Source organism: Cyprinodon variegatus, unplaced genomic scaffold, assembly GCF_000732505.1.
Source record: "Cyprinodon variegatus isolate N-32 unplaced genomic scaffold, C_variegatus-1.0 Scaffold488, whole genome shotgun sequence".
NCBI classification, from domain to species: Eukaryota; Metazoa; Chordata; class Actinopteri; order Cyprinodontiformes; family Cyprinodontidae; genus Cyprinodon; species Cyprinodon variegatus.
Window position 1 is genome coordinate 371,685 of NW_015150941.1, and position 14,666 is coordinate 386,350.

The 14,666-nt window shown below is 38.9% G+C and overlaps 1 protein-coding gene across 1 annotated transcript in view; it reads left to right on the forward strand.

The window, feature by feature from the left end:
* The window catches only part of LOC107094528 (glycerol-3-phosphate acyltransferase 2, mitochondrial-like), a 245,925-nt gene that overhangs the window by 198,198 nt on the left and 33,061 nt on the right, over positions 1–14,666 (forward strand). Inside the window, exons 13-20 of the mRNA XM_015390210.1 lie at positions 1,598–1,696; positions 4,115–4,197; positions 9,406–9,533; positions 9,614–9,684; positions 9,933–10,093; positions 10,178–10,281; positions 13,806–13,990; positions 14,482–14,559. Coding sequence (XP_015245696.1) covers positions 1,598–1,696; positions 4,115–4,197; positions 9,406–9,533; positions 9,614–9,684; positions 9,933–10,093; positions 10,178–10,281; positions 13,806–13,990; positions 14,482–14,559 — 909 coding nt within the window. The remainder of the gene's footprint in view (positions 1–1,597; positions 1,697–4,114; positions 4,198–9,405; positions 9,534–9,613; positions 9,685–9,932; positions 10,094–10,177; positions 10,282–13,805; positions 13,991–14,481; positions 14,560–14,666) is intronic.

A 14,666-nucleotide genomic window follows, 5' to 3' on the forward strand; every position in this document is an offset into this window, starting at 1 on the left:
AACTGGTTTTCCTTAGATAGAAAACTTTGGATCAATTGGACTGAATGATCTGGTTGAATTGTAAAGTGCCTTGAGATGACATGTGTTGTGAATTGGCACTACAGAAATAAACTAAATTGGATTAAACTTGGACATTATGTGAGTATCTACAATGGTGAATGTTTTATATTAAAATGTCCACCATGGTGGTCAAACTGTCAGAAAAAAACAGCAGTCTGAGTTTGAAAAAAGTCTTAAACAGGGACGATGAACCTGCCGTTACTAGGCGCTGATGCCTCCTAGGAAGAAAATAGGTATAAATACTTTTCAAAGACAGAACATTTCCACTAAACCAGTTCCAGTGTCTTTACTGGTGCTACTGGTTACCTAGTTTCTTTCCTTTTCTACCCTGCAGATAAATAGTTTCTATCTCAGAACCTCTGTTATCTAACCATCATTCAACCCCTTTACTTTTACCGCTGTTAGTGATCAGATCAGCTAATAAAAATGATGAGGCGTTTCCCGACACTACATGTTATTAAGAGATCCAGCTCTGTTTATCTGCATTCTAACTGCTTCTCTTCTACAATTAGGTCAGACCTTTCCTAAGCACTGGAACTGCTGTAGTGATAAAGTCATTAAAGAATTCAGTCCTGTTCAGGTCTTTAAAATCCCCCTAGATCTTAGGTCACCATTGTCAAACTACTTGAACATTTAAAGTGAATAAAGTATAGAAACAGAACGAGATTGCCATCCTGTCAGAGTGATCAGTTGAGAGCTCCATATTTTTTCAGCATCAGCTACACCCTTTAATTTGCATCAGCCATATGGTTGATGTAGGCGTTTGCACCTCTTGGGTATTTTTTTATTCTGTTTAAAGAGTGCATTTCCTTCACTTAGTGTAAAGCTTGTTCCAAACTGTTCGGAAAGGGGCAGAATCCTCTAAATCCATAACACCATATGCTTTTTTCTATATCCCCTAAAAAGGTTTGTTGAAAGCATAATGGTTCTCCAAAAAGTATTAAGCCTGGCTATTGAGTCCATAAGTGCCTATTTCAGTACATACTATGAATATTTCTCTCTTAAGCTCAGGATCTCAGTGGTGCTGACATAGTTGTCTCAGGGTTGTCCTGAGAGGGGGCTAATTGTGTCGCCTTTAGAGTCAAGAGGAAAAACATTTTTAGTGACATAACAGCTGTTAGAGGCTCTCACGGTTTCTCATTTCTCTCACCGGCCTGCAGTCCTTGATTGGTTAAGGGTTTCCTGATTGTTTTTTCAAGGCATCATTGATTACTGTTAGTCTACATAAAAGCTGCCCTCTGCTACCTACACTTGGAAGCTCTGCTGTAGAGAGTGGGTGTTGCTCTCTGTTAATTGCAATAATGGGGTTCTCACCCAATCATTTTGTTCTTTTATTCGGACATGACACAAATATAAAGCAGCACGCTCAGTTCTTGTGTGCATGCATCCAAGGACTGACAATTTTCTATTGGTACTTGTTGTACATCATGGTTATTAGTCCTGTTAGGGGTGGAATGTCCCTTATAATGTTTGATTACTAAGCTATGAAAACAGAATTTTTATATACTAATGTATATTTTTGTTCATATACACACAGGTTGGCTCAGAGTCTCTGTTTAAGTGGCTGTTGGCGCTTCCCTGGAGGAGACCAGAAGGAACTGTGATGATCCACCTTTCCCAGCCGTTTTCTCTAAAGGTGCTCGTCAGAAAGAAACTGGGCCTTATTTATTAAAATTGGCTGAGATATGGTTGAAGAAATGATCATAGGATAAATCAACAAGTGTAATTAATGGACCCTAAGCTGGAATATCCCAGCATTAAAAAATGATGATAAATCTGCCAACTGTGAATTAAACAGTTATGCAGCACTCTTTATTCATGGTCTTTAAAGTTTGAAAAGTATGGAATCTGATTTTTCTGATCTGCACAAGTATGGAGAAAACAATGTTTTTTAGACTCCATTTCTTTTTGCTCTGTTATTAAATTTCAAGGTACATCCATTAAAGCACCACATGTGAATAATACATTACTGTAAGCCATTTGGACTGATGTTCTGTTCCCTCGATGTAGAAACTTGCTTCAGAAGATGAAGGGGAATTTCTGATAGTTGAAAACAAAGGGAGCAGTGAGGAAAAGGTTGGTCACTGCAGTTGCCAACAACTATATTTTTAATCATACAATCCTACTTCAGACCCCTCTCAGTGAATTATGCTGTAGAGACTGGATTTAGTGTAAACTATTTTATTCACTGCAGTTTATGCAGAGCTGCATGGGCTGAAATACCCTTGCTCACTCCTTCTTGCTGAAATAGAATATTTCCTGTAGTTGATCAGCTGATCCGAGTGTGTTCTCCACCTAGGCTAGTGTTCAAATGCCTTTGATCCTCACCTAAAGATCTCACTCTCCTTAGTCTACTACTCAGAGACCAACTGCATACCACCAAACTAAAGAAAATGGATCTGGTCAGCTGGTCTCTCAATGCAATTGATCCAATTTATTCAACTGGAAGACAGGGAACAGGGGACCCGTCCTGTCCTGCCGGGACATATTTCGTGGGATACACCATGGACTCCTGGAAAGCATGGAGGATGGTGCGTTTCACAACGTTGTCATTGGAGGATGTCAAAGATGCATGGATTTTTGGTTTTATGATACTCGGATTTCTCCTGTTTGGATTTGGAGGACACATGATGTATCTTCAATTGCAGAGGATGTCGGCGGCAATTGTGGCATTGATCAGGCTGCCGGGAGCAGTTGATGCCCTCAATAAGGCTGTGAAGCAGCAAGATCGGGAGCTGAGCCGTATGCTGGGTGTGTTTGAACGCAGGCTGGCTGCGGTGGTTGAACTCAAAGGTGAGATGGGATAACATCTTGGATGTGCATGCTCCCTTCAAGGTGGAAAAGCACAACACATTTTGAATATTGGATTTCGCCACAAAAGAGCCAGCAAGAAAAAGACTCGAGGCTGAAGGAAATTCCTGTGCAGCCTGCTCTCAAAACAAAAGTGTTATTCTGGATTCAACCTGCCCCCTTTATCTAATCTCCCCTGGATGTTATGGCAAAAGGGCACAGAAGAACTGCTCCCCCCCTCCCCTTACAGAAAAAACATCTGTGGAGATGCTCGGTGACTGTTGATAAACTTCCATCTTATCAAGGACATTGCCTGTGGTCAGTGTTCATGGACAAATTGAACGCACTCATCATACACGCACTATAAATGTCTCAAATGTCAGATTGACTTCATGTGACTACGCCTCCGATGTGACCCTCTGCGGAAATGTCTGTCTTGTTTTACATGTGCTTTTCTTGTGCAGAGGGTTTTTTTTTATATCTCAAACTGTATCCTTTCAAGGATAAAGTGTGAATGTGTTTGTTTTTTTTTTCCCTCTCTTCCCCAAAGTGGCTCCTATCTTTTCACAGAGATAAAGGCAGCGCAAAGGTAACCGCCTGGGACCTGGGAAGCCAGGTAACTGGTGGGAACCCGGCAAGCCATAAGAATGCGCCGTTCTGCCGAATGGCAGCGTTCTGTGGCACGCATGGCCTCAGTAGATCCGTTCCCCCCACTCAGCCCCCCACCCAAATGTATGTGATGTACTGTGATCAACGGTTGTACTGAAACTGAAACTTCAATTGCAATGTAAATTCTAGTTGACAATAAAGATGTTTCTCTGTTGTATCATACGTACTTTACACCATTTTCTACTATTTCATTAGGGGGGTATAAAAGTAGAAATAGTAAATAAAAATAACTCTGCCAGAAATAGTTTACATTTTTATAACCAAACAGTAAAAAATTTTGTATTGGTTCATAGATGGGTCACCATTGATTTACATGCCATTGTATGACAAACAGTAATCCTCATCAGAAGTCATACTGCGTTGTAACATTTGTTGGTTCGGTGAAGATGCATTCTTTTGCAATGTCTTATGTTTTGAGACAAAAATAACAAGGTGATTCTAATTTTATGAAATAGTTTAGAAAGCCCTCCTTAAAGAAGTTAACTGTGGAATGAGCTTTATTCCTTTTTCTGTGCTCCTCTTGGTCCTGCTGACTATAATGGTGTTACATACAGTAAAGCTTTCCTGTGTGTTTACCTTGTGTTTTTATGTGTAGGAGATGTACAAGTCGGGGCGGTGCAGAGTAGATGGATGGCTCCCTCTACAGGACCTGTTGCTGCCTGTTATCCTAAACAACAGGTAATCAAACCTGCTCGCGCTCTTCCCTCTGTGCACAAAGGGGCGTGTAAGCTGTTAGGAAGCAAACCACAATAGGATTTTTGCTCTTTTGTCCAACATCTGTGAAATTAGAAAAGTTCCTTTCATTTAAACTTTGAACGTTCTAAACCTTAAATCTGGCGCAGGCATGATGCAAACCCTGATGAGAGCCTCATCCTCTTAGACTCGCTCCAATTACCATCAACTTACAGTCTGCCAGTGGAAAAAGATAACGGAATGAAAAGAAGATCCCCGCTCGATCTCTGCTTGGCGCCTATCAAGCAAGGCAGCTTCTCCCATCATGTGTTTATTTTTCCTAGAGAGCAGCTCACCACTCCCATGTTTTCAGTCTGAACATGAAAATGTTATTATGTTATTATTACCAGCGTGAGCACTGTTAGTGCTCCGTTCCCGTTAAAAATGATGCTGTGGCACGATTTCTTGGTTACTTAGGCTTCCTCTCTCTAAGCTTCCCTCTGCCCCTGCATGTTAATGCTGCAAAGAAAACAGATGGATGAGTGGGTTGTTAAAAATTAAAAGTCCTCACACGTGAAATATTTATTTAGAAAGGTGCAATAACTGTAAGTAGTTTGTTTACACTTGGTTTAGATGAAGAGTTTTTTATTCTGTAGTCAGTAAGTCTGGATTTGACACGCACTCGGATGCACTTGTGCAAATCTCTCTCACATACAGAGCTAAGATGCATAATTAGCACACATGTTGCGCCCACATTTCTCCGGATAAGAGGTTGATTTGTTTTTCTTTATCAAAAACACCTCGGTGTTTGAGTGATGCACCTGCAGTTACTTGTCTGTTAGTCCTTCAGAGGTGTAAGGGCGACAAATTCACTGAACTGTTTGTCAGTGTTTACATGGCTGGGCTCCATTGCAATTCACAGCTACACATCCAAACAACTCAAATGAGAAAAAACAAATGTGGAGATTTATTTTTATTTTTTATAGAGTTTGTAGCCTGTGGGTTGACGACAGCTTTTCCAGAGTAACAACTAGTTTAGTGTCCATACAGTCATTCACCAGATGCTTATTAGGAAGAGTAGACACAGAACTACATGTATAACAATAAAGATAGTTATTGTGAAACAAAAATCACTTCTTTGCTTGAAAGCCCACATTTTTATGTATAGATTAGTGCTAAATGATTTTTAGACTGACTCAAACACTAGTTTCATCGTGACAATTACTGTTTAACGGCAAGCTGAAGCAGGAAAATCAAACACAGGCTATCAGCCTTCTGTTTCATTCAACTAGCGGAGTTAGAGCTTGGCTGTGCTGTGAAAATTTTGGAAAGCAATCATGGTGCTCTAAGCTCTTGGTACTTCAAAATAGGTTTTTCCCTTTTGTTTTCTGAATGCAAATGACTTTACTCTTCACCTCACGCTGATCACAGCCGTTGCCAATCCCTAGAACCAGTTTGTTGATGTACAACAGGCATCAGTATAAATCCATGTTACCTTTTTGAAAGGACACCAGTATCTGCTCAGCAGTCCAGAGCAAAGCTTCAGATCTTTTTACACCTATTCTACTCTGAAACACCAACACTTCTAAAAGAAAGACTATCCAAAACAGAAATCTTTCTCATTGTACTTCAGCTCAACGTGTCGAAGCTGTTTGTGCGGATAATTGATGAACTGCAGGGCTTTAGTGGGGTGGTTTCCAGGACGGTGCAGCGATGCTTCGCAAACCCTTTCAGCTTCCAGATTACCAAAGGGTTTAGCTTCATTCATTTCTAGCAAATATACATCAACTCACTCACCTTGCTGAATTTCTGAAGAGTCAACCTAAACCAGATATTTATCATTTTTGGAAATTGAGCAAATATACACACATGCATCCATATAAATACAGAATGTCTGCTTGTGTGATGCATTAAAAACAGCCTTACTTTGAAGACACAACACTATCATTAGAATCAATTTCCTCAATATGATACAAATGGAGAGTAAAAGTTAGGTTGAATGCTTTATTTTGGCATCTTTCTGCAGCTATAAAATATTTAGCTGGCTCAATGACTGATGCGATTACTCCCTCCCTTCACCTGAATTTTAACATTCCCTTTTCTAACACAAAATAACTATCTGAAGTACTAAAGCATATTTCAGTGTCATTCACAGACCAACTATATAGGAGTTCATATCAGGTTGCACCAAAAAACTCAATGGTAAAGGGCTTCATCACATTTTAATATTATAGAAATTTAATTTCATATTTTGGACAAATACAGAAAAGGAAAATAGAAATGTGGAAATAGCTATCTTCCCAGATATTCCTTAATCTGTCATTGAAATGTTTTTTTCATTCTTGCCTTTTTTTCTGCTTTCTTTATTTTATTGCTCTTTATCTTTCTATTTTGCTCTCATCCTTTCTTGTCTTCTGCATCTCTTTTTTCCTTTTTTTTTTGTTTTGGAAATCCTTGGTTCTATAAATGTCTGCAGTATTTATGTAAAGTCCATTGGAACCCTGTTGAAAATGGTCTTGAGATACTTGACTTAATACTCTGTGTCATGTTTGGCTTCAGGTGCCTAACCCACATGCAGAACACTCCAAGACAAGATAAAAGTTCAAAGGTTTATTTAGAAGATGGAATACAATAAATAAACAGATCCCAAGGGGAACTCATCTGGTCACGAGTGGATTCTGAAATGCACACAGAGTTAACAGGTCCAGGACTGGTCACGAGTGGGTTCACTGTAGAGGGGGACAGAGGAGTTAGTGGAGGTCCAGATAATTTGCACGATGAGAGTGTGCAGGGCTGTACCTGTACAGGAGTTTGAGCTGAGCGGCAGAGGGGGGGAACCTTGTTAGTCCAGAGGCTGTCGGCAGCAGAGCTTTGACAGTAATGCTTACCAACCGGGCTCACTTCTTGGGAAGTGGCCACGTTTAACAGTTAAAGAAGCATTTTATACAATTCCATTTTGCCACATCATCACATTTTACATCATACACGTTTGCAGATGAGGAGACATTCATGCCTTCAGCTTTATCAAAATATTACACTTTGACAGCGGTGTCCTTCAGCTAAGAACATTCTATTCCCAAATCTTTGCCACGTACAGAATGAAGATTATAACTGTATACAGCCAGACCAAGGAACAGGCCTAATTAGATAAACTACTGGGGAAAACATCAGTTCTGACACGCCACAGGCAGGTAATATTAAGATGTAATAAACTCACACATAATTGGTGATAATTATCCTAACAACCATTTGAGTCAAATTAAATAATTTAATTGCCAATTTTCCCAGGAGTACTATTCATTTCGGGTTTAAATGTAAAGGCCAAGTAATGTGTTGCAGAAACGTTTTAGTCATAAGCTAGTCCAATCTTAGAGCCTAAACTGCCCTTCCCATTATACTCACAAAGTAAAAGTTGTTTAACAAATTGATCCTCACTTTTTACTGAAAAGATTTGAAGTATGTGATTAGAGTCCCAAAATCATTAAAACAATAGGCAACAGTTTGTGCCTTAAGTGTCAGGAAATTGTAAATTTGTAGAGAAGATGAAATTAAGATTTTTTTTAATTTGGATGATTTAAAGATTCTGGGTTTTTGAGACACATCGTTACCAAATACCTGCTATTTTCTACCCCAGATGTGGAAAAAACCATCTGAGAGAATAAGAACACGTCTGAACAAAATCAAATAATTAAACCCAGAAAAAATCTGCCTTTGAACATTCTGGTTAGTCTATAACTAAAACTAATAGGATGACTGAAGAAGGAGGGCTCTGAATGAGAGATTTAATCTGAAAAAACATATTAGATAATTTGCAAAATTAAACCCCCATTTTTAGTCTTTTTTTAATATTGTATATCACTGTAGTTCTCAAAGTCTGTTAAAATGCAAGGATTTCCAGACCAAAACTTTCTGGAACAATTTTTTCCACCTTTCATTTGACATGAATATATTCAACTGGAAAGAACATTTTAGTTCTCTTAGAGGGACAATGCATTGTATATGCATAGAGGTTGAGGAGATGGGCGTGATGTATTTTTAAGTAAAGAAGCAGAAGTCTTTAAAGTCCCCAAGATTGAACGGGTAGGTTTATTAACTCAAGGTGACAAAAGAAGACGACTACACATAATACAAAAAGGAAATTTCAAGGCTTAGTAGGCAATAAAACTTAAAATACAGATATTGAAGGCTAATTTAAATTCTTTTTTTAACCTTTTCTTTTATATTCATGTCCAACCCAAATTTAGTTTTCAGTCTGACACTTCACCAAGGCTTATTAGTCCTTTTTTTGTTGTTGTCCAAACTCTGCCATACGCAAGGCTTTTTTCAGTTCTGATTTAAATTGTAATCATTTCTGCACCTTTCAGGTTTTCAGAATGTTTATTCCAGATCTGAGTATCATAGAAACCAGATGTTGCCTCACTTGAAGCCTTTTTTCTGAGAACACTGAACAAAGTCGGAAGATCTGAGGGACCTTTTTGTTAGTTTTCGACAAGCAACTCCGTAAAGCATCTTGACCCAAAACTATTTAATGCTTTATAGACTAATACCAGAATGTCAGAAGCTGTTTAAAAACAGGGGTGTAGTCCATTCATTTCCAAATGAGGTGCACATTTAGGCCACCAATTTAGTAAGTTTATGCTTCTACTTTTTTATTTTTGACGGGTTTGTACACCACTTAACTGTATGTTATTACAGATATGATTACTTAGTATAATCCATCAAGTAATCAGATTGCTTTTGTCTTCATTGAATCAGGTCCTCCAATTTGTTTAATGACCAAATGCAACTTCAAAGCCAATCCAGGACCATTGTTTGTTTTTCAAATGTTTGATAAATCAGTCGTTTAATATTAACTGGAGGGGCAAACAACATTTCCCGAGGCTAACTTGTTAAAAAGCTTTCCCTCTGCATTTTAACATTATGAGTGATTTCAAAGAGGAAAAGGCTCTGATAGGATTTGTTTGAATTATGATAATGGGCTAAAATTGCAGAGGCTTGCATTTTTTTTCTTTTACATTGATTCCCATCGTTCCGAGTGCAACAGAATTTACCGGTACCTTGAATACAGCTCTGAGCCGGCTGACTCTGCAACAAATAATCAAGCTATCTAAAAGCAGTTAAGAGCATTAACAGAAGTGTGATTTAAAATTCAAGAAATAAGAAATGAGTTAGATTTCAGCTAAATATCTTTGCCTCTCACTTTTTCCATTTTAGAGCTTGCAGTGTGTTTGGGAAGAGACGGATGTCGTGGTTTCTGCCTACGCTTCATCCTGCGCCTGAACTTGAGGACGGTCGTTCAGAGAGAGACCTCAGTGCTGCCATCATCCTCCACCTCGTCTTCTGTAAATCCAGAATTATGTAAATTCCACTAAATCCTCATTTAAATTTTATCTCATCAATGCTTGTATGTGTGATTTTCTAGCGGCAGCCTCCTGCACAGCTGTGATGTCCACCAGTCTGGTGTCCAGTCTTATGCTCTACAAACACAGAGAGGTACTGTACACACATCTTGCTTGTGTTGCCACATTTGCTGCTCAGTGCAGTAAAATCAGCCTCTGCTCCTCAATATCCATCAATACTCCTAGAGACTCATAAACAAAATTGGTTTTCAAGCCAGAGTAGTCGACTGTGTCACTGATTTTCTGAGTCACACCCAGCAGTCTCATACTCATATCTCCAGATGGTTAATGCTCACGTCTGCTTTTTGGAATTAAATGTCTCCTTCTTCCTCTGCTCCTCAGGGTGTGAGTACATCTGTCCTGTGTCGTGATGTGGCCTGGCTCTTGGAGGAACTTGTGTTCAGAAACAGAGATGTTGGCTTTGGAGGAACTCTTCCAGAAATTGTCCACTACTCGCTCTCTATGCTCGCTCCTCACCTCATCTTTGCTGCACCGCCGTCATGGTAGTTCTTTTTTTCCTATTTGCCACAGAAACAAAACTAGCACTGACAGCACAGGTTTGGATTAAAAACCTTTGTGTTTTTTAGGGGAGAGCTCCTCATTTTGCCACGCCCATCTTTAGCTTCCATCTTCCACCTCTCCCTTCAGGCCAAGATTGTGACACACGCATTGATACTAGAAGCCATTGGAGGTGAGTCACTTTATGTGCTACTATCTTGTGTAGTTTCTGCTATGATTTAGCTGATATATCATCTTTAGACCATGTTATCTCTTTTCTCACTCCTCATGGGAGTCCTTATGACTTATTGCCAAGTCAATGTGAAGATGTGCATATTACCTAATTGAGCAATCATTGAAATTGCTGTATGTTACAAATGCTAAAAGGCTAATTTAATTACTCTAAAGTCTCCTCCAACAACTGTATTTGCTGTTAGGTGGCTTCAGTCTCCAGCACTTCTATTACCACTTCACCTTTTAACTGAGCTTTCAGGAGATTGAGGGATGCCAAACGCCTGTCTGCTACAAGGCAAACATCTAATAATTATACAATATAGGATGAAAATACTTTATTTTCCTTTTGGGGGGAATTTTCTTGAGATGCACCTTTCTGTAAATATAGCTACTACCACAATTATTACACAACATAACCTATATTGACCTGTATTGACCTCTGCGTTAAATGGTAAATGGCCTGTACTTCTATACAGGTCAGGGGATTTGACCAAAGTGCTTTACACTACATTCAGTCAGCCACCCATTCACTCACACACTGATTGTGGCAAGCTACATTGTAGCCAAAGCTGCGCTGGGGCTCACAGACAGAAGGAAGCTGCCGTACACTGCCACGAGTGGGCAAGGGAAACTCTTTCATCCGACGCCACTGTCGCCTTTAGTAGAAAAAAACCTGCCCATATTCTCTATACCATACTGCCACAGAGGTAAAATGCATTGCAAATAACCCCTAATGCATGTTGCTATTACTTTACACATGGTCACTATTATGATCAGATTCAGACATGTTACCAAGGACACGGTCAAAACATAAAAACACAGCACTCTTTCTTGTGATTGTACTTGCTGTTTTTGTGCCGCCAGTGATATGCAGGAAGCAGGAAAAAGTGGTGTTGTTGTTTCCTGTTTGTCAGCTTTAAGACGTGCCTGGATAACGTCTTAACTCAAAAAATTCTGCCTTAATGTCTCCAGTTGGACAGTTACCTTCCTCCATAACAGTTGCTTATGCAGGTCCTTTTCCTTGGACCTGCATAACCCAGTTTTTTTCAAACATAAAAACAATTCAGTATTTTTCTTTACTTCCTGAGTTCAGCCTTCCTGTCATTAGATTTGTCATTTTACTGTATATTTGCTCCGCTTGCCATTTAACTCCAGCCTTGACTTCATTTGCCTTTTAGAGATAAAGCGTTGCTCACTGCTTTGCGCTGAGCCCAGGAAGAACTTAATGTGTAATTATCTGCAGAGCTCATAGATGAAATTATCATAAAGAAACATCAAGCTGCATTAAGGGACCCAGAAATTGGCTGAGGTGAACCAACACTAAAGCATCTTCTTCAGGTCAATGCACTGCTGGAATATTTCTCTATTCCTTATTATAGGGAGTCATTATTCTTTTAAACCACTTTAAACTGGATAGTCCCTTTCTTGTTTATAAAGCAAAATACATCTCATAATTCCAGCCTATAAGGCTCTATTCTAGTTTTTGTCTAATTTATCGAAACAGTTAAATTTATATCATAAAGTTTCCCTATTTTTATTATAAATGTATCTGTTATTTTAACCAATAGCCTGTGATTTGTACACTTTAGAGAGTGACTGATTAAAAATGCTGAGGCACAACTTTTTTTTTATATACATGTAGTTTTAAGAACCGCTCTGGTTTGAATCTTCTGAAGAAAAAAAATACAACAAATCAACGACCAAAATAAATGTATGGTTTTTTTGTAAATATTAGGGGTCTTAACAAATAATTGACTAATGATTAATTTTGGATTGCTACTTTATTACGTGAAAATTTGTTCCATCTGATTACTGATAACGCCTGCCAAAAGGAATTTCTTTTAGTTTTGTAATGTTGATGCCATCATGTAGAGGGCGCTACCTTAAGCAGAGCCTCACTGATATATGCAAGGGTAATGCCAGAGTGTAGATATGCCTCCGCAAAAACATGAATTAATCGATCTAGGATAATTTACACTTTTTAATTGCAATAACGATACAGAATACATGTTACGTCATCCCCAAGTAGTGCCCACTTAGCCGTGCTGCATGGTGGGGCAGCGCCAGCTTCTCTGCTGTTCTCTGAACGAGATGTTGATACAATAATTTTAAAAACATTTGTAACATTATAGAAAAAGAGATGCTGGCAAAAAGCATGGTCGATGGGTAAAGCTTATGTGAGTTAATGCAGTCCACAGAGCTTTAAACATGTTTCTGTGTTTGAAAAGAAACTATCTGTTTAAAAGCACTGCTAACAACTTAAAGTCTGGATTACACTAAATACAGAGAGCTATATTACAGTTAGAGGGTACTTAAATGAGTGTAGTGGCAAATAGTCAGTATGACGGAGTGACATACTGGGACTTAAAATTAGCAGAAATTTGTGTTTTCGCATTTTAATTGGTCCCTGTTTCGTTTTATCTTAAGTTTATTTATATTTAAGAACATATGTTCTATGTTTATTCGTGGTTTATTCTGCTGGCACTATAAACTGTTAAAATGTAATAGATTTTTTTTTAACTTGGCATATTTAAAAAAAATTAAGATTTAGTCCTACTTATCACTCATTAGGTGATCAATAAGAGCAATTAACTTAAGAATAATTCATAACTTACATTTCTAGTAAATACTCTCAAATTATCAACATTCTGTTAGGATCTCATACTGGCTCAGTTCAGACTGCATCGTGAAAACACAAAGCTTGATTTCTCTTTCTAAAAAAAAAACAAACTAAACAATAGAAACAGCTGGGGTCTCACCAGAGTGCTTGTGTGTTTAGCAGCTAACCACAAGCACTACTGTGGGTTGGACATTTTACTCCCCAGTGCCGAAGTTTTACTTGCTGCTATTTTGAATAATGCATGGCAATGTTTTATTTAATTAGTGTGCTTTCTCTATGGCTGAAGAGTTTGGGGCACAGCAGCATATGCATCAGTAATCTATGCTAATCATTGAATAGCAGTAAGTTGAGCAGCCTGCGTATTTGCCAGAGTCTCTGTATCAAGTTGTGGTTTAGCCCCAAAGCTATATATCAGCTACTTTTTATTTTCATGCTGACAGGAAGGCTGAGGTGAAGAAATACCTGCTCTGGCACTGCAGGAGAATAATGTTTCGTGATGCGATTCATTCATAATTTCTACATCAATGATTCTTCATTGGTTACTGTGGTTGTGTGTAAAATATTCACAAATGGATAGTAACTTGTAGTGACAATAGTAACATAGCTGCTTATTAGTCTGATAATAAGTCTTTTCATCCTTAAAAGTGGTTTGTATTTGCTGCTTTGTTTTTAGTAACAAAAACAGTGTGGGATGATTTCTTTTAGACTCGGCAAACAAAATAAGAACTTAAGCTTAATTAAATTATCAAAATCCATCCATCCGAAATATTTCTGCCAAATTGTAACATTATGAGATGGTTTGCTGCCAAATGCTTGTTTCCCTCTATGTGCTTTTTCAATCACTCTGATGTTTTTGGTCTTAGCGTGTGCAGTGTCAGCCATGCTGTGCGAGGTGGTCCTCTGCGGCGTCAGCGGCACGGTGAGGACTGACAGCGTGAAGGCAGAAGAGGTCAGAGGTGACATGGAGTTTGACGTGGTGCTCGGTCAGTCCGAGCTGACGGAGAAAGCCTTGCAGCTCTGCCATCTTCTTCCTCCGGGCTTCATGCCAGTGAGTTTGTATTCATATCACACAAATGCACACCCAGTGTGTCTCATTCAATGGATGTTTAATGGAGCCGAACAGCCATTCATCCTGCTCTGCTGCCTCTATCTCAGCCAGAGAGAGGTTTCAAATTGTGTGTGTGTGTGTGTGTTTCTCTGAATGTACATGCTTCATCAGGCTGACTTCAAGGGCTCTGTATCTGAGCCACTAATACTTTTCCTTTCTGTGAGCCTACCTTTCATTTCAGCAGCTGCTCTTTCTTGTCTCCTTTGCTTGTAGCTTTGTTTCCCACTCCATTTCTCACCAAAAAATATCTCCCTCAGCTCTCTTCCAGCTTCCCTTTTCTCCCTCTGTGTTCTTAGCTACGTCTCTACTCCAAACTTTATATTTTCTGTCAGCTGTCTATATTTCCTAGAATGGTGACGGGCTGAAGCCGTTTTTGCCTTTGACTGTACTCCACCACCAAGTTGAGCCATTTTCACTCTTGCTCTTCTCAGCCCTGTCAGTCCGCTCAGAGTCTCGCTCTGGATGCTGTCGACAGTCTGGTCCGCTGTGGGATCCTGATCATGGAGGAAGTAAGAACCATTAAACATTTCTGACAGTCATATATATATATATATATATATATATATATATATATATATATATATATATATATATATATATATATAGTATAAATAAT